At 40.8% G+C, this 20798-nt stretch overlaps 1 protein-coding gene across 1 annotated transcript in view; it reads left to right on the top strand.

Moving 5' to 3' along the window:
- Window positions 1-20508, top strand: part of Efl1 (elongation factor like GTPase 1) — a 149266-nt gene extending 128758 nt beyond the window's left edge. The window contains exons 19-20 of the mRNA XM_046438443.2: window positions 8599-8783; window positions 20176-20508. Of these exons, the coding sequence (XP_046294399.1) occupies window positions 8599-8783; window positions 20176-20364 (374 nt within the window). The 3' untranslated portion in view covers window positions 20365-20508. The remainder of the gene's footprint in view (window positions 1-8598; window positions 8784-20175) is intronic.
- Window positions 20509-20798: the final 290 nt, after the last annotated feature.

Consider the following 20798-nt stretch of genomic DNA (forward strand, 5'->3'; position numbering starts at 1 on the left):
GCCTGTTCTGTCTCTCGGTTGCAGGTCTGGCCTGTTCTGATGGTGGTCACAGTTCCGTCTACCTTGCAGGCGCGGGGGGGAGGGGGCGGCTCTGCCTCTCAGCAGGCCGCTGCTCCTCTTCTGCCGGTGGGTCGCAGGCCCGCTTACCTTGCAGGAGTGATTGGAAGCTCTGCCACTCCGCGGGCCACTGGGCCTTTTCTGTCAGTGGTCACAGTTCCGCCTACCTGACAGGCGCGGGGGGTGGGGGGCGGCTCTGCCCCTCAGCAGGCCGCTGGGCCTGTTCTGTGGGTGGTCACAGTTCCCTCTACCTTGCCGGCGCAGGGGGAGGGGGCGGCTCTGCCTCTCAGCAGGCCGCTGCTCCTCTTCTGCCGGTGGGTCGCAGGCCCGCCTACCTTGCAGGAGTGATTGGAAGCTCTGTCCCGCCGCGGGCCACTGGGCCTTTTCTGTCAGTGGTCACAGTTCCGCCTACCTGGCAGGCGCGGGGGGTGGGGGGCGGCTCTGCCCCTCAGCAGGCCGCTGGGCCTCCTCTGTGCGTGGTCACAGTTCCCTCTACCTTGCTGGCGCAGGGGGAGGGGGCGGCTCTGCCTCTCAGCAGGCCGCTGCTCCTCTTCTGCCGGTGGGTCACAGGCCCGCCTACCTTGCAGGAGTGATTGGAAGCTCTGTCCCGCCGCGGGCCACTGGGCCTTTTCTGTCCGTGGTCACAGTTCCACCTACCTGGCAGGCGCGGGGGGTGGGGGGCGGCTCTGCCCCTCAGCAGGCCGCTGGGCCTGCTCTGTGCGTGGTCACAGTTCCCTCTACCTTGCCGGTGCAGGGGGAGGGGGCGGCTCTGCCTCTCAGCAGGCCGCTGCTCCTCTTCTGCCGGTGGGTCGCAGGCCCGCCTACCTTGCAGGAGTGATTGGAAGCTCTGTCCTGCCGCGGGCCACTCGGCCTTTTCTGTCCGTGGTCACCTGGCAGGCGCGGGGGGTGGGGGGCGGCTCTGCCCCTCAGCAGGCCGCTGGGCCTGCTCTGTGCGTGGTCACAGTTCCCTCTACCCTGCCGGTGCAGGGGGAGGGGGCGGCTCTGCCTCAGCAGGCCGCTGCTCCTCTTCTGCCGGTGGGTCGCAGGCCCGCCCACCTTGCAGGAGTGATTGGAAGCTCTGTCCCTCCGCGGGCCACTGGGCCTTTTCTGTCCGTGGTCACAGTTCCCCTACCTGATAGGAAATATTTTAATCTTAACATTGATTCCTTTTTTATGTGTCTCTTTTTTTTGTACTGGGAATTGAACTCGGGGATGTTTTACCACTGAGCCCCTTTTTTTTTTTTTTTTTTTTACTTTTGAGACAGGGTTTAAGTTGCTGAGGGTGACCTCAAACATGTAATCCTCCTTTAGCCTCCCAGGTTGCTGGGATTACAGATGTGCATCACCATGCCTGATCCCTTTTCTTGACTGGTGAGAAGTAGACTCAGTAAGCTGTAAATCAGATGTTTTGGTGAAATTAAGATCTGTAACATTCCCCTAATAGCCATCTTAACAGTTGTACTAGGGGGAAAGAAAAAGCTTCGGTTAGTATAACTATTTTTTTAAGAAAATCCATGTTGTCCATAATGTTTCTTCAGAAAATTAGCATATGGTTTTCTAGTCTGCAGTTTATGGAATCCAGTATTTATCCTGAAAAAAAGTTCTATTGTTAATTACCTTTACCTGTAGTTATGAATTGTAGCCCTATAACTGGTAACAAGTTACCAGTTATGTACCACTGTGAGATATAATTCTAGAAGGTCCTGGAGGACTTAAACTCATTTCAGAAGACCACATACTTGCTCATTAACTTCCCAGTTGTCTTGAACGTCATCCTTACTGGAGAGAATGGAGGTAATAGTTATTGAGAACCTTTGCTTTCTTGCTGTCCTTTGTTGATATTACACCAATGTCTCCAACTTGTAGGCCTGCTTCCTTATTTCAGAAGTAATGGAAAAAAAAAAAAAAGCCCTTTGTGTTGTCTTCTGCTCATTTGTTTTGGTAGGCTCAGCTTGTTCTGGTCCTGAACATCCTGGGCACACTACTAGTAATCAACCCTTAATTGGTGTCCCTTTTCATCTACTCTGTGTGTCCTCTTAAAATAGAAGGTAGAAGGAGGCTCTCTCTCCTTTTTTATGTCATAGGGGCATTCATGATTGAATTTTTTTCAGACTCTCCTGAGTGTTTGTTACCTTTAACCCTGTTGGGTTTTGTTTTCGTTTTGTTTTTTTTTTCCTTTCCCTTTACATGTTTGAAATGATCCTTCCTTCTGTGTCTGCCCTTTTTCTCAAGATAATGGGAACATGTATTTCCTCCCAAAATAACGGGAACACATTTCCTCTACAAATTGCCATCACTTCTACATTATCCATTTCAACTTGTCATTTGTTCTTTTGTTTTTTTGAGAAGACAAATTTTGAGCATAACGCATGAAGACAGAATCAGCTGTTGGCATTTATCAGATTGAAATTCCCAGCACTGATGAGTCACCCCTGTTGAGTCACCCTTCTGCATCCCCTTTCTCATTTCTATTAGAAAATCACCACCTGGACCCTGCCTATGACCTGGCCTCCCTAGGACAATACCTCAAGATACCATTTGTCATCCTGTTCTGTCTGTCCTGGCACTAGTTGCAGATCCCGCTGTGCCTACAGCGAGAGCTCATTTAGTTGCTGTCTAGGTGTCCACTATGCATACCGGTTAGTATCCTGTCTCTACCATCATCTGATGATGAGCTTTCTTAACACATTTCCGTGAAAGCAACTGGCTGCCACATCCACTGCATTATAAAGAAGCTGTTTAGATTTGATTTCAATTTTTTTTTCCCCTTCTTGAATTGGTGGGTGAGGAGTCCTCTTGCTTAGACTAGAGTCCAAGGTTCATCAAATAGCTGTTGATTTGTGTTTTTCTTCTTCCTTCTAAATCAACACCTCCAACTGGAAAAAGCAATGAAGACATTCCAGGCCTTTTTCTTCCTGTCTGGCTATTCAGAGATCTTCTGAGATGACTTCAGACTTTGCTGACTTTTCCTTTTAATTCTCCAAGAATCAACATAAGTTAAATTTTGGTCTTTTTTATTTGGCAAAATGAGTTAACTTAGTCTCTTTTAAACAGTTCTTGTCTATACAGATTTTTAAAATAAGAAATCCTTTCTTTTTTATTTATTTATTTATTTATTTTTTATTGTTGGCTGTTCAAAACATTACATAGTTCTTGATATATCATATTTCACACTTTGATTCAAGTGGGTTATGAGCTCCCATTTTTACCCCATATACAGATTGCAGAATCACATCAGTTACACATCCATTGATTTACATATTGCCATACTAGTGTCTGTTGTGTTCTGCTGCCTTTCCTAGGAAAGAAATCCTTTCATAAATGAACAGAATTTCGTGTAGTCAGATGAGAAATTTTGTAGGAAATAATCATCTCAAAAATCATTTTATCTGGGGAAATAATCCCAAGAAAATGCCCCATTTTACTTTTAAAATCTACTTTTCTAAAGGTGTGCTTCTATTACCATTTTTTTTTTTTACTCATAAAAGTTCCCTTTAATGGACTACTTAGGATATCAGAAATGCTGTTTTTACTTTCTTGTCATGTAACCAGTAAGTTGCTTCATTTTGCAGAATTTCTTCTAACCTGTCAATCTCTTTTTTGCCCCATCCTTTTTTTATTTTTTGGCAGTAAACTAATATTTTAAAAATACCTATTTCGTTAAACAGTACTAGAGTTTTCAACACAGCTCCAGCTATTGTACTTCTCTTATATGCAGGAATAAATGCTGACATTGTTAGAACCTATGTGTTTTAACATATCAGAAACATTCTGTGTATTTTTGAAACCTTATTCTATACTTGAGGGTTTTTATTTTGTTTTACATTTTACCAGTATTACATAATTTAATTCAGCAAAGATTTATTGAACTGCATGTGCCAATTTTTATGTTAAGCATGATTTTTGCTTTGAGAGATGAGTTAAGAAGGCAAAGCTTAATTATGTAAAACAACTAAAAGTAAAATACAGTTGAATTTAGTTCACAAACATGGTTTTCTAGTGACGTTTTATGAGAAATTTTGGATTTGCAAAATTTGGAAACAAGGTAGGTGTTTTGAAAGTTATTGTACTTTGATGACCAGGTGTGGTGGTGCACACCTGTAATCCCAGCTACTTGGGAGGCTGAGGTAGGATGATTCCAAGTTCAAGGCCAGCCTCAGCAACTTAGCAAAACTGTCTCAAATTTTTAAATTGATGATGTAGCTCAGTGATAAAGTGACCCTGGGTTCAATCCCAGTACCATAAAAGGAAGAAAACGATGGTACTTTGAAGTGGGCTTTGATGGACAGAATAATTTTGAGTTCACCATCTTTTTGCCACAACATGACAAAGACTATTTTTGAGCTTAAACTCTCTCCTAGTTGGTTTTATAGGAGCTGTTGTTCAGCATTGCTGCTCTAATCCTGGACACTTGCTGGTTGAAGCCAATGAAGAACTTGATAATTATCCATGCTGTGTCTTGTTAAATTTGGGTCCTTACCTCATTCTGTCAGTGTCTTTATTATCTGCCAGCTTTGTGTTATTTTGGATTCGATTGTGCCTTCTAAATGTTTCAGCAGCTGATAATAATAAGAACATGAGCCTGTGAGCAGAGGCCCTAAAGGGTGGGGTAAACTTGTTAACATCAATTTTCTGTAAACTTGTAGCAGCATTCATCTATATAGTAGCAATGCTCCCTTATTCCCCGTTACGTCCACAGTAGGCTTTATCTCCTATTTGATTGAAGTGCATCTCTATCCTGTCAACCACGTTGGCTTGATTTAGCAGTCTGCTAGATCTATGATAAAAGAAGTTAGTGCGACCTAGTTTCTAAGAGTAAGAAGTGCCCACCTGTGTGTGTGTGTGTGTGTGTGTGTGTGTAAAATTTAAATTATTCCACAAATGTTAGCAATGATTACAAAAATCAGAAAAGAAAAGGCTCCCTCCTTGGGAATGAACCTTGCATTTTCCACTTTCTTTTATAAGCCTTGTCCTTAATAGTACATTGTATATAGATGTTACCTTATGGTAAGAGTAATTTAATATTTGGCCTCTTATGTTTGTTATTTGTTTTTAAGCATGCTTCTATTTGGCTATTTTTTATTTGAAATTTTCATTTTTAACCTTTGCATAAATGCTATCAATTTGATGTGCTGTAATATTGAATTATAGCATCCCTGAATTAGAAATTCCCTTTGGTCTCTCTTACACTATTTGAGAAAATAGAGCTGTAAAAAGCTATCCTCTTTCCTAAATTCAGAAGACAACAACATACCTTTAATTACCTTCCAGCTTTAAAGATTATAGACTCTATAGATTATTCTTACTGTTAAGGAAGAAGAAAATGTGTGTGTGTGTGTGTGTGTGTGTGTGTGTGTGTGTGTGTAAATCTATAGTGCTCTGAAGCAACAGATTTGGTTCAGTGGAGCTAAATGGTAAGAGATTTCTTTGCACTTTGGGTATCAGATTTCATGGAGCAAGTTGTTATTGAATGGGTCTTCAATAATGAAAAGCATTTGAATAAAGAGTTGGACTGATGGTTTACATTATAGGCTGCAGGAACCATGAACTCTGAGTGAAAAACCTCCAACGTGTACTCTGCCCAGCAAGCAGCTTACCCTCTGCTCCCAGTGCTCTGACTGGCAGTCACAGGAGCAGAAGTAGTAGGTTACTGCTACTACTTGTCAGGGGCCATGTATAAAGGCTGAGACATTTATAATGTAGTCCCTAAAGAGTAAAGCCCTGGTCAAAAGTGTTGCAATTGATTCTCCTTTTTGTTGCTTCTTTTTCCTTCAGAATTCTTCCCTGGTGTCTTTCATACAGCAGGGCACTTAGTGGTCTTTCTTTACATGGGTGAACAAGTGACCAAGATCTGATACCCGTATCCAATGGAAGGGGTATCAGAGTATTTGCAGTCAGTGGCCATGTGATCCTTGCTGATTCTGGCCACATTAATTTGCTAGTGATAACAGTGGCAGGCTTAGAGGGTCTCTGAATGCTTCTAAGCCTGAACACACCTGTCCTGGGAGGATATAGTGTTAGTGGAGTCAAAATTGAATAGCTCAAAAGTACATGATTAATGGTCTATTTCAGTTAGAATTATTGATCCAAGCCTAATGGCATGAACTATGAAGGGGAAGAGCTGATGAATTCAGCAGTAGTCAGCTTGTCCCAAATAGCCCCCTATCATGTTCCCATTACCCCAATTCCCTCATTCTTTTTTACCCCTGTTTTATGTTTACTTCCGTAGACTACCTTAAAACTTTTCTTAGAATGAGATAGAAGAGTAAAGAGTACTAGTTCACACATGTTAGCTTCTATGGTGAGATATTTTTCTACATAAATAATATGTAGACCTGGAAGGGATCACTAATGAAGATAATTGTTGTTCTGCTTTTTTCAGAGCTTGTCACACTGTACTTAGAATATTATTTTCATTTCTGGGCAACACACAGTAAAAAGGAGGTAAATAAATCACAGTAATTCAAGTAAGAAAGTGGCTGGGATAAAACAGGAAATACACAGCATGTCAGAGAGATTGGTGTGGAAAAGAGAAGGCAACATAGAGCTTAGAGGCTGATATGTGTATGTGTATGCATGTGTGTGCATGTGTGTGTGTTTGGGGGAGAAGGGGCTAAACTTGTCCCATGTGGTGAAAACTAGGACTGATGGTTAGAATCTTCAGGGTAGCAGCGGCTTAGAAGTTGTCTGGCTCTTAGGACTATCTGAAGATGGAATGGGCCACCCTGGGAAGCAAGTTTTAGGATATGTGTGCAGAGTTCGAACAACTATCGGGGTAGAACTTGGTGACCCTTAGGTTACCATCCAGCCCACTGTTGTGCTTCTGTAACTATAACTGTTAACATTTCTAGTACAAATGACAGAGAGGATGGCAGCAGTTGGCATTGTGAATGGCATTGTGTTCTTAGACATGTTGAATTTAAAAGGAAGTCAGGTTCTGCAGCAGAGATGCCCTTGCAGCCACTGTTTAGTGTGGGATTGAAGTCAGGTCAGAGGCCTGGCTTAGAGATAGTTTTAGGAGGCTCACGAATAAAATTAAAGTCACACAAATGAGAAATGAGTTGGCTTTCTGAGGGCAGAGTTTGTTCAAAGAACAGTATGAAGCTTCACAGAATACTTACAGAAATGATGTTTTACCCTCAAGAATTACTAAAACAGTAGAATGATGGTCAGAGACTGGGAGTAGAAGGAGGGTAATACTAAAATTGGAGAGAATTTCAAACTTCTGAGAAATCATGCAGATTGAGGATTGTGAAACGGTCAGGAATAAGAAAAATTTTGTGAGATTCCAAGGAAACATTTTTAGTAGAACCCATCAAACAAGGATTGCTTCTGTTTCAAAGAACATCTAGTGATGAAAAAGAAGCTACCTGTTTGATAAATGTGGGGAAGAAAAGAAAGAGAGAATGTGGTAGCTGGGGGTGGGGGGTGGGGTGGAAGACCAGATACTGTCTATCACTAGTAGAAGTTTCCTGTTTTTTAAATTCTTATTTAAAGAAAACAGGCCTTGTGAGACAGTAAGTTTTCTGCTAATTGTTTTGTTTGTCCTTCCTAATAACCACCACCAGGGAGAAATCCAAATCAGAGAAAAAAGTGTGAGAGTCAGTGTCCTCAGTTCCTAGTTTAAAAAAGAAAGGTGGATGGCTTGTGCATCAGACTCCTCACCTTGTCACTTAGAAGACTCCAGGACTCATAGTAGAGGGAGACTTAGGTCTATTTAACTTCAGTGTTGTACATTTACATATGTATAGATCATTTGTGCTTAAAAGTATTTTAAGCAGTAGGTGAAAGAGGAGGTTTCAGTAAGTTTATCTGCTAGATATAGCAAGCTCTTCCTTATTGTCCATAACTTCTAATTTATCTGTTTCTTATGAAGGGATAATTTGAGTACCCACAGCACTCACACGGAATGCCAATCCAGGTGTAAGATATTTCCCTCCTGTGAGGCAGAATTGTGACTAAATATAAATTAAATTAAAAGTGTCAACCAAAAGCATTTGCTAGAATTCTTATGCTGTGGCACTAGAAATTGTTACTAGACATTAAAGATTCCAATCATTATCAGTTTCCAGAGGAATAAAACACTAACAGTCCTGTACTTAGATGTCATCAGTTTAAGAAACATACATGTATGGTTTTAATTTCTAGTATAAAAATGTCATTATACCAATTGCTCACTTATTACTATAATCCAATGTAGTTCAAATAGTCTGTCATAATTATGATTCTCATCATAATTATTAAAATCCTCCTGGATATAATTGTATTGAAACATCCTTACACAGTCTCTTGCTGATCACTGTTTGAGAGGATTGTCTCTGGGTGATACAGCCTGGGGTTTGTAACCTTTTACTTCTGACTTTTCCATAATTGTGCTTTACTTTTTAAATAGACACTTAGGTTTCCAGGCTTCTGCATGCTAAAGTATTGAGAGCAGATTGAATCACTAGTGGATTGTTAACAGGGTGTAAAAGTAATCATGTTAGTGTGGCTCAAGTTATATGACCAGTCAATGGATTTAAAAGATTCTTGGCCTTGCAGGTCGAGTCTATGCTGTCTTGTCAAAGAGAGAAGGTCGAGTGCTTCAAGAAGAAATGAAAGAAGGGACAGACATGTTCATCATCAAGGCTGTCCTGCCTGTGGCTGAAAGCTTTGGTTTTGCTGATGAAATCAGGAAGAGGACGAGTGGCCTGGCCAGCCCGCAGCTGGTGTTCAGCCACTGGGAGGTAAGAACTCAAATCCCCAGCTGGACCCTGTAGTGCAAGTTCAGACCAGCCTGGGCAATTTAGTAAGACCCTGTCTCAAAAAATAAAATGGCTGGAGATGTAGTTCAGTGGTAAAGCATCCCTGGTGTAGTCCTCAGTATCACAAAAAACAAACAAACAAAAAAACAAGCCTCAACCGCCACCCCTCCTTCCTTCCTTCTCATCAGTGGACCTGCTTACAGAAGAAGCCAGGAGTGGCCAACAAAATTTATACTATTGGGCCTTCCTGTGGCTCCACTCAGACAGACAGAAGTAAACAGATAGCTTTTTTCATTCAGATAGAAAATGTGGCTTTATGGTGCATATGCTCATTCATTCTATTTGATGTAAAAATTGAAGACACAGAAAATGTAACACCCCTCCCCCAACCCCACCCTGGCCAAAGCTATATTTAAGATTTTTACAAGAAAATCACAGACCTTTTGAAAGCAAAACTTCCAAGAATCTCTTTCTAGGAGGGAAAAGTACTTCCAGCATTTAGAAGGAGCAGTTGTGCGTACTTTTAAGGGTAGCTTTAAGTTATTATGGTTATATATTTGTCAGTCTTCATTCTGGAGAGCAGGATTTCTATGGTTTTCAAGTGCTGTGGAATGACACGGCTCATTAAAACTTTCTTGTCACATAGGTAGAGGTAGGTGAGCAGGCAAACCTTATCTATAATCCAAAAGCAATACTAAACAAATCCACATTGCAGAAAGGATTTTGAACCCAGTGTTCTTTAAGTTAGGGGAGAAAATAATGACAATTGATTAGCCTTCCTGAGTAGATCTTAAAGGCGGAGTAGACATTAACCAACAGAATGCAATGCGAGAAAGGCCAGTGGAAGAGAACTGCAGGGCATGTGTTGGAAGCAAATTTATATTTCAAGAAGAAACCTAAAGTCAGGAGTAGATTTTTCAACTAAGAGATGTTTATTTAAACCTTCAATTAAAGGGTTATTTTAAGAAAATAGTTTTTGTCCCTGTATATAGGGAATCTGAATAACTGCACATTTACTTTTACCAAGGAAGTTGCAACTTAGTGGAAGAACTGACATGGGAGTCAGCTAATCCTGATTTCCGGTATTCTGCCACTTATTTGAACTTGAACAAATTGTGGGACTTCCCTGATTTTTTTTTCACCCCTGCTATAATGAAGGGTGTCAGATATCTTACCTAGAGCCCAACACTGGTAGGGCTGGCAGGAAAGTTGTTTTCTTGGTTTTCGGTCTCTTGAGTCTACACCATGTTCATTCTGACTTTCTCTCCACAGTGTAGTATTGCACCAGGCTCCACACAGAATCCAGGGGTTTTCCCCATAAACTTTTAGTTCAGTAAAATTCATGTTTCAGTAATGAGCTGTTCTTACTCCTCTCACTTTCTTTAACCATAAGGTTTCCTTTTTCTAGACCATTTTTAGAAGAGTTTAGATTTAGATGATTAATGGAGAACGAAAATAATTGAGGAAGAACTTTTTTTAAAAAATCAAGTTTATAATCAAGTTTATTAACAAAGAAGGGTGATACTTTGGAAAAACTGACTTTGGACAGAATATGTTGGATGTCAGTTCAGCAAATTCCTATCACCTAAATTGAGACAAGTTTTTTTTTTTTTTTTTTTTTTTTATTGGTTGTTCAAAACATTATAAAGCTATTGACATATCATATTTCATGCAATAGATTCAAGTTGGTTATGAACTCCCAATTTTACCCCAAATACAGATTGCAGAATCACATCGGTTACACATCCACATTTTTACATAATGCCCTATTAGTAACTGTTGTATTCTGCTACCTTTACTATCCTCTACTATCCCCCCTCCTTCCCCTCCCATCTTCTCTCACTACCCCATCCACTGTAATTCATTTCTCTCCTTGTTTATTTTCCCATTCCCCTCACAACCTCTTATATGTAATTTTGTATAACAATGAGGTTCTTCCTCCATTACCATGCAATTTCCCTTTTCTCTCCCTTTCCCTCCCACCTCATGTCTCTGTTTAATGTTCATCTTTTCTTCCTTAAGATGCTAATCCAAAGCACTCATTTGTGCCTGTGTTTCCTTCTGAGGGGTCGAGGGGAGGTCACAGTCTTAATGCTTGATAGAACCAAGGTTAATATTCTGATTTAGGTTACATTTGGTGACTTAGGTCACATTACTTTCTCTGAAATGTTTCTTACATTTTACATCTTTGAAAGGTAAATGATGTTTTGCTATTCTTCTCTTTTGTGGTGCTGGGGATGGAACACAGGGACTCATGCCTGCCAGGCAAGTGAGCCACACCCCCTGCCAGTTTCAATGCTTTTATTACCTTGACTCAATAGGTATCATTGCTGTATTTCATTATGTAGAAAGCAGAAGTCCCAGAAAATTTAACTTATTTTTACTACTTAAGGTTTAGGTAGCCATTTCTCTTTTATCTAGAACTTTAGCTTTTCAGTTTTGGTTTTGATTTTTGGCACTAAGCTTTCTATATAAAACACAAACCAGGAAGAAATAGAAGAAATGGATTTTAAAAGTCAGTGCCTTAAGAACAGGAACTATGTCTGTAGTGTAAATACATTGCCGATGTTCCAGCTGAACAACATCTCAGGGTCATCTGTCCCAGGTTTTCATGATCTCACATGTGATTACAGGGCAGATGACAAAAGATGAAAAGTCATCTATTTCATGAAGATGGCCTTGATCAACACTGGCACAGAAACCTGGGTTACAGTATGTTTGATGGGAATGAAGAGTATGTATTTTAAGTAATCCCTGGGACTGTCTGTAAATAGGCATTCAAAACCGTTGTCGTCGTATCAGTACTGAAGAGTGGCAAAATTAAATTCATATGTTCTATCTTTTGTTCAAAAATCTCAGCATTTTAGTCTAATCCTTGAAAGTGATTTTACAAAGCACATTTTAAAAAACTATACTTTCCCTCATCTCCTAATTGGCAAAATATTAGTAAGGAAAGAAGTAAGACTGATCTAAGAAAGGCATCCCAGAAACAGCAACCTAAGTGAGAAGAGGGTAATTTTCTTGAGTCTAAGGAAGCAGCCTGACTCATTCTGACTTGCTAGCAACACTTTGCTTCCACTCATGGTCCAAAGTTGCTGTTCCACTTTCTACTATCATATCTGCATTCCTGCCAATAAGAATAAGGATAGGGAAGAATAGAGAATACCCCTCCCTTTGGACACAAACTGAATCTTACACATATCACTTCACCTGCATCCATGCCCAGCCAATCATATGACCACTTTTGACAAGGTCCCACCTAACAAGGAGACTGAGGAATGTCAGGAGTCAGAGAACTGGCCCATTGCCTCTTTTGGTAAATAAAATTTTATTGGAATACAGCTATAACCTGTTCATATACATATTTTCTGTGGCTGTTTTCAGGCAGAGTTAAATAGTTGGGACAGAAAATATTTGCTATCTGACTTTTTAAAAAAAAAAAAATTTTTTTTTTTTTGAATAGGGTCTTACCAAGTGCCCAGGCTAGCCTCAGACTTGTAATTCTCCTCCTGATAGTTTGTATTACCATTGTGCTCTCTACTCTTTAACTCTTTTTAGAAAAAGTATGCCTATACTCCCTGATCTAAGGTAGTTATATGCCCATCTATTAGTAAATACACAGAGGAGAATATATATTTAGAGACAACTTGTATAAAAAGTAACAAGGTTTACCACATAAGCAGTTTTTGTTAATATAAAAGCCTTGATGGTTTTCAGTTTCCTTTCTCTCTCAGAAGTAAAAAAAAAAAAAAAAAGGCTGCAAATTGATCCTATATACTTAGTAATTTAAAAAAAAAGTATTAATTTCTGGCTTAGGTGCAACTTATTATTAAAAATCAATCTCTTAATAAACAATTTTAGAGAAAAAATGTTGTCAAGAAAAGTTTTGCTCCAGTTTATACAATCCTTCTGTCATCTTCTTGCCACCTGTCATGGTCCTATTTCCAAAAGCTTCAAATCTTTGAAAGTCTTAAAAACTACATTATAATTAAATGTCATTGATCTGATATTTCTTGGCTGTCTCCGTTTTCCCCCCATAGTTAGGTTTAGAAATAACACAGTTGTTGAGATCTGGCTTCTCACTCCAAGGCACTTTTTTTCATTTGTATTCTACCACACCATATAATTTACAATCAAGAGCTTTTGAGAGAAAGTGCTTCAAAAAATAGAGAAAATAAAATTACAGGCATTTTCCACGAGGAAACCTTTGAAGTCAGCAATCTCATAATTTCTCTTTCTAAGTTTTACCCTTCTGAGAAAAAAAGGAAGAAAAGGCGCTAATAACAGCACAGAAAGAAAAATATTACCAACCAATGCTACTGCACATGTATGTCAGCATAACCTCAAGATTTACCACTTAATATTGAGATTATCCTAAGGAGTAGGCTCAGGTCATACTGGGTGAGAAAGAAGAGAGCACTGAAGGAGTTTATTTTGGATATGGTGTTTCCCACCTGCCGGCCATAATCATAGTCAGACTTGGGCATAAAATTGAAATGTGCTCCCAAAGCATTTTCCTTCCAGGTTTAAAAAAAAAAAAATTGCCTGGGGCAACAGCTTGAATTTGGGTGCCTTCCTGTGAGATAAAGGATGGCATCTGCTTCAGGCTGTTAAATTGCAAAAATATCTTCTCCCTCTAGGCATATTAGTTCTGGGTGAGCCACTGGGAAGAAGCACTGTCCCTCCAATCTGATGGCAGACCCTGCTCTGTGGCTGAGAGGGGCCTTTCTGTAAAACATAAGGTAGATGGCCACAGTGGGTCATCTGGTCTTTGTCCCACTAAGAAAGGTGCTACTTCTTCTGCCCTGTTCTTGAGAGTTTCTTGGCATGTTGAGGCAAGTGGCCTCAGGATGTCCACATAGATGCAAGAGTGGTGCAGCTGAAAAAGTAGAGTACCTGTCCGGTTAGCCTCAGTGCCAGCAGGGTGGAGTTGCCAAAGCAAGTTACCCAAGGAGTCCCCCAGGACAGACATCAGTGGGTGCCAAGAGTGATCCTGGAAGCCTGCAGGAAAAAAGTGAGCCAACCTGAGAAGACTATGGTAGAGATCCCTTCCACTGACCTGTAAGGCCGAGTCTTCTATTTTTAAAACAAGGGCTCTGGTCATAAATTCTCCTGAATGGGTGTGTCTCACTTAGCAACTCATTGCTTTCTGTTGTTTGTCACTTTGTTTTTAACAGGATTTGAAATTTATTCACCACTACAACTCAGACCTGCTGAGAACCTTTCTTACATTGTTATCAGGCATACACTAAGGATGCCTAGCCTTAAAGAAAAGTAGTAATTTCTATCTTCCTGAGACAGCACCATAGTAAAGACCAAGGCTGGAGGAGAGGAGGGCCTAATCTCCTCATGGAGTCCACAGGGAGCCTTACAAGAGAATCTGCAGGATGTCCAGCTCAGCCACACTGGACAAGTCTTAACCTCCCTGAGCTGCAGGCTTAGCCAAAGAATAAACACAGTGACGTGAAAATTCATGGGGCAATCCTTGTATTTACTGGGGCCCTTGGTCAGTCTCACTCCAGAAGAATGATGGAGAATAGAGCCTCAGGAAGCTTGTGTAACTTGCTAACAGTCACATAACTATCTAGTGACTGGGCCTGCTGTACATTTAGCATAATGAGGACAACTGAGCTCTTTAAAATCAAATAAACTCTAGTATGTGTATACACAGCATGTGGGTCCAGGCATGTCTTCCTCCTCAAAGATCCCTGAGATGAGAATCCTATGTTATAGTCTTTTTGATACCTTATTCCACTCCCTCCTGATTTCCCCAGACTCTCTTTTTCTGTTGCTGGCTCATTTGGGGGGGGGGGCTATTTCTGGTATTCTCCTTCCCTGGAAATGAGGAGCTCACTAAATTAGACTGCTGAGGAACCCCCAATATGATATACACAATACAATTTAGATTTGGCAGGGTCCCAGCAATCTGCCAATACTTCGTTAATGGCACTTCTCGAGATTTGGGTAATATTTTGTAGGTTTATATCTTTTTTTTTAAAGAGAGAGAGAGAGAGAATTTTTCAATATCTATCCTTCCGTTTTCGGTGGACACAAAATCTTTATTTTTTTTATTTTTATGTGGTGCTGAGGATTGAACCCAGCGCCCCACGCATGCCAGGCGAGCACGTTACCGCTTGAGCCACATCCCCAACCCTTGTAGGTATATATCTTGAAGGCTTTTGGTTCCTCACAGGCAACATGTCAGTTTCCTTCAACCCAAGGGCACTAGTTTTGTGCTTCTACCCTCTGTGGCTTTGGGTGGAGGGTAGTGTTCCTGTGGTGACAGTGGCAGCAGAGAGCTTCACCTGCTAGCCCACAGAATGTAGCAGCAGTTCTTCAGATGGCTCGTTTTTCCATTCACCCTATCCTCAAGGTCTCATAAAAGCATATAGAGGAGGCTGGGGTTGTGGCTCAGTGGTAGAGTGCTCGTCTAGCACATGTGAGGGACTAGATTCAATCTTTAACACCACATAAAAATAAATAAAGTAAAGGTATATATACATAGAGTATAACTTATTAAAAAAAAAAAAACCCATAGAGGATCCATCTACTTTCTAAGTTTCTCTCTTTCCCTTCCACTGACCTTGGCTGGCTCTTGTGACCTTGGCCCTGGATTCCTGGCCCAGCAGTCTGATAGAGAAGGTGGTAATCTGTGTTACTGCACCCCAGGCATATGTCAACTGATGGTCTCTTTCAGTACTCAATACAGTTAAATGAGATTGGGGTTTTCATATTCCATCCTTACAAGTGGGAGAACCAGGCACAAGATAGTTTGAAATAACTTACCCAAGATCACACAGCTAACTGGGTAGAGAATGCCATTGAACTAGAGCCATCCCTGTTAACCCCTGTATTGCATTTGCTCTGACCTCAGTCCCTGCTCCTGAGTTTAGTGAAGTGCTACTCCCCTCAGGCTCTTCCCACTCCATTTATTCTCTTTGCTTGTTTTGTTGCTTGAGGAACATACACCACCACCACCCTCCTGTCTCACAGCAGAGGAACCAATTCCTAAGCAGTTCAGGTACTTGGTTTCTTATAAGTGTTGAATAATTTGACCTTCCCAGCAGTTGACCCTGATAAAAGGGAATTATAACTTAAGGATGGGTGGCTTTTTTAAAATTGTAATAATTTTATTCACAAAAATATACCAAAAAATGTATAGAGAGGCCCTATATAGTCTTCTTCACTCTCTCCCTCGCCCACCATGTTGCCATCCCTAACTGTAGTATGATACTAAAAAAGATGTGGGTGCTGATGCAGCCACAGAGCTTATTCATATTTCACCAGTGGTAACATATGCACTTGACTTAGCTAATAACATTGGGCAGATTACGTTGGGATAAATTCGTCTTCGTGGCAATCTACTGTTAATGTAAAAAGGGCAGGCTCTGGAACCAGATAAAACTAGAACATGCCTGGTACCCACCTTGTGACTACTCCTTTAATTTTCACACCAGCCTCATATATCAGTTATGAATGTTTTCAACTACAAGGGCCATAATGCTGTAGTGATATAGTTGCTTAAGCATTTAAGGGCTGGTGCAGTGACTTGGTGACACCGTTGGATCTAAACTCCATTTCTCCTGTTATGTGTGTATGTGTGATTCTATACAGTTTTGTCAGATTTGTAACTTAGTGTCACTGCCACTACCACAGTCAACATACAGCATTGTTCCATCACCACAAGGTTTTCTTGTGCTACCACTTCAGAGATACTCCTACCTCGAACCCTGGAATGGATGGCTTTTGGCTACTCAGGCTATTTTGAGTGGCAGTCGTCTTCCTTCCTCCTGCCAGTCCAGACCCTGAGCCTACCACACAGACTCAGTATGGCTAATAATCATGATGACCTTCTCTACCAGTGAACTGGACTTCCTACTCCTCATTCTGATGAGGGCTGGGCCATGTCCCCATTTGTGCCCCCTCTCCTTACTCACCAACTGGAGCCTTACTTCCAAACAGACATTCATTCTGTAGACTTACTGTCACCCCCCAGAGCTCTGATTCACTGTGCTTTCCTGGTCCCTTTTGCTTCTTTCAGCCTGCTGGTTCCTTCTGGGATTTATTTTGTTTTTGCTTAGAAGCTATTTCTTAGTTCTTTGGTTCTCTGATTTTCTCCACATCTACCTCAGTACCAGGACACAGCCGCCTCTGTTCATGAGCAGGGAGCCTGGTCATGGCTCAGATCTTGTTCTGTGGCATCTGGTGGCAGAACTGAACATCAAGAGGTACATGGCTCATATACCTGCAGCACTAGTCCCTGCCCCACGAGGGCAGCTATTTTATTATCTTGCTCAGGACTTGGTAGATTTTTCCATCTGAGGATTCATGTCCTGTTCTCCAATATTAGGACTCTTATAAACCCTACATATCTGTTTTATGACTTTTAATTTTTTTGTATTTTAAAAATCTCTCTCTCACACCCCCCCCACCCCCCCTTCTCTCTCCCTCTCCCCCCCCCCCAATATCCTGAGAAATTTCTGTAAGTCTTTTTAAAAATAACTTATTGAGATGAAATTCACATATTATAAAATAACCATGATGAAGTAAACAATCCTGTTGCATTTAGTACATTCACAGTGTTCTGCAGTCACCATCTCCAAGACAGTTTCATCACTCCAAAGTAAAGTGCCTCACCCATTATGCAGTTTCTTGCCATTCCTCCCACTAGTCTCTGCAAACCCCCAATCTACATTCTATACATGTGTATTTACCTGTTCTGATATCACAAACACATGGAATCCTACCATATGTGGCATTTTTTTGTCTTCGCTCAGCGCAGAGGTTGTGTATGTCAGTATTTCATTCCTCTCTAAGGATGAGTGATCCTGCTTTGTGTGATAAGCCATGTTTTGTTTATCACTTAGGTCTTCCCACCTTTTAGCTATTATGAATTTGTAGATACATGAATTTGATTGAGTCCCTGTTTTCACTTCCCTTTGAGTATATACATAGGAGTAGAATTGTGGTATCATTTGATAATTTAAAGTTTAACTTTTGGGGAAATCTCCAAAGTTTTTTGACAGTGACTATATCATTTTAAAATTCAACCAGCAATGTGTGAGGCTCCCAATTTCTCCACATTCTACCAACATTTATTTTCCTTTTAAAAAATTACTTTGATTATAGTATGCTAGTGGGTATGAAGAGGTACCTCACTATGGTTTTGATTTGCATTCCAAAAATGACTAATGATGTTGAACATCTTTTCATTTGCTTGTTGGTCATTTGTATTCTTCTCTGGAGAAATGTCTGTTCAAGTCACTTGTTTATTGGGTTGTTGAGAGGTTTTTTGTTTTGCTTTGTTTAGTTTTTTGTCTTTTTTTTTTTTTAATTTTAATTGTTCCTTATAGATTCCAAATTTCAATTATCTATGAATTCATTTCTTTTAGCAGTTTCTATTTAATATATCTACTGAGTTTCTTTATTTTTGCATTTCTAGGATTTCTAGTTCTTCCTTTTTTTTTTTTTTTTTTTTACAGTCACCTAGTGTTTTGGGGTTGCTATCTACTACCTTTATTTCTTTGAGAATTTGTAAATGGACTTTCTACTAGCTTTCACCAGATGGCTCTTACCTCTCCTAATTTGATTATGAATTCCTCCTTTGGTTGAATCTGGTTTTTGTCTTTCATAGTGCTGGATTTCCTTTTGTATTTCCGCTCTGTAATTATTTCTTATTCCCAGGGTCATCTGCAGTGGAAGTTCCTTTCTCCTTGTACCCCTATCATGGGGTAGACTCTGCTACCATTTCAGAGCTGCTGCTTCTTCTGTCCTCTGAGTACCAGCTATGTCCTTCACAGAGGGCTCAGTTCATGCCTTCACCCACATTGATGGTACAGGTTGAGTCCAATCTCCAGAAGGGACTGCTTCCACCTCATGGTCACAGATCACGACTAGTCACATCCTGGGCAGACATGCAGCTCCAAAGAAGAACAGTGGTTCTGGCTCCACATGCCTAAGATGTGTGACTTCAGGCCCATCCTCAGGGAGCATTAAGAGCCAGGCCTTCGTGGCTGTCATCTATCCTGTCTCCCTGTGGGGCTTTAGATGAGCTTTGCCTCCACTTACTACTATGGTCTCCCCTTTCTCCCTCCAGAAACTTCTCCCTTCCTGGCCCTCAAAAAATTTCCCTTTCCATATTGAATAGTGACTATTTAAAAATAACATTTTCTTTCATTTCTGTATTTTGACTTGAAAAGTTGGAATTTGTGGCCATCAAGTATATAACCTTTCCTCCAATTGAGAAATAAGAAAATTTTTTTTTTAAATTAAGGCATATTTTTTCTTAATAAACCTGATCTTGGAGAACGTAATCTTTGTCTCAAGGTCTGCAGACTTCCTATACTACAGTCAAGATCTAGACAGGTAGAGAGAGTGGGGCAAAGTCTATTTCTGTAAACAGTGTGGAGGCACCAGGTAGATTGTGTGTTTTCTGTGAACACCTTACTTACAGTGACAAGGAAAAAGAGGAGGCCATGCCACCTATGTCTCAAACTTTATACTTTGCAATCAAATAGGTGACCATGGGGAGCCCTGAGTAAGGAGGCAGAGGCCAAGAGTATCAATCAGTTCACAGAGCTTTCTCACCTGCAGGAGGGTTGGGAATGGTGTTCCTCCCATAACCAAAAGGGGGAGCACTAGCACACACACAGTAGTCTGTCCTGGAAGTCAGCCCCTTGCTCAAGGACCTCAGGGAGGTGCATGTTCAAGCTCACCACCTCCTTGAACATTGTGACTTGGCTTCTGGCCATCCCCGGGGCTCAGCCTCTGGCTTTCAGACTAACATTTTCTCACCTTCTTTCCCTTCTTCAAGTTTTGCCTTTCTCCCTTCTCCTCAAGAAGTATCCACAAACTGCCCTCAGCATGTTTCCCTCACCAACAATAAATAAGTGGATCCAGAGGAAAGAGGAAGGAAGGCTGCTACTGTCTGCCTGGGGCTCAGCAAGAGTATATAGTCCACCTGGGCCAGCTCACCAGGGCACTCCATTGAATTTTAGACCAAAAGCTCAAATGATAAAAAATGTGCTTACATTTATTGATCTTTATTGGGGACATAGACAAAGTTAAAACACTCAGATAATAAGACATATCCTCATCAAAAGGAGAACTTTTTATTATTTTACTAAAAACTAATGGTGTTCTTTCTTGCTTAGAGTTATGAGAGGGCTCTTTTATATATTTCAAGTTCTGTTGATCTGCTTACATTTATTCACAGTTCCCATGATTCTGCACATTTATTTATTTTCATTCCTAGCAAACTTAACTGTTTTTTAATTACCTAACATTTTTCCATTCGCTAAGACTATGTGAATTAAGCTTAGTAAATGAAATATATCTGCCTAACCTGGCACATGCTGTCATCTTCTCCTACAAGGTCATTCCCAGCGACCCCTTCTGGGTGCCAACTACTGAGGAAGAGTACTTACACTTTGGGGAGAAGGCTGATTCTGAGAACCAGGCCCGGAAGTACATGAATGCAGTACGGAAGCGGAAGGGGCTTTATGTGGAAGAAAAGATCGTGGAACATGCAGAAAAGCAGAGAACACTTAGCAAAAATAAGTAGCTGCTACTGTTGGTGAAATCTTTTCTTTATAATGAATTAAAAAATATCATCAAGGGTTTAGTCTTGGGAACATTTCTTCTTTCTGCATTATCTCTGTGCATTCACTTTCAATAAAGTTGATCCATATAAATGTTTTAAAGAGAATGTTGGAGAACATAATTTCAAAGTGTTTTTTTAAATTGCTTCTGATTCAAGGCAAGAAAGATGCTATCATAAATTTTGCAATGGTAAGTTATTAATAGCGTGTGACCACCTCTGCCCCCAGCAGTGAGGTTTGTATACCAAGGTCAGAGTGACTGTTTGTTGGTGGGAACGTGGTGTGCAGACCACTGTGGGGGCATCCTCAACACCAAGCAACCCCTCCTGGACCTGCCGTCTGCCTGTCCCTGTTTCTGGCCATCCCAGTAGGGCTGAATAAATGTCATGAGGGAATT

The sequence above is a fragment of the Marmota monax genome, unplaced genomic scaffold (assembly GCF_021218885.2).
Source record: "Marmota monax isolate L192 unplaced genomic scaffold, Marmota_monax_Labrador192_F-V1.1 WCK01_AAM20220418_F8-fsc00005, whole genome shotgun sequence".
Lineage (NCBI taxonomy): Eukaryota > Metazoa > Chordata > Mammalia > Rodentia > Sciuridae > Marmota > Marmota monax.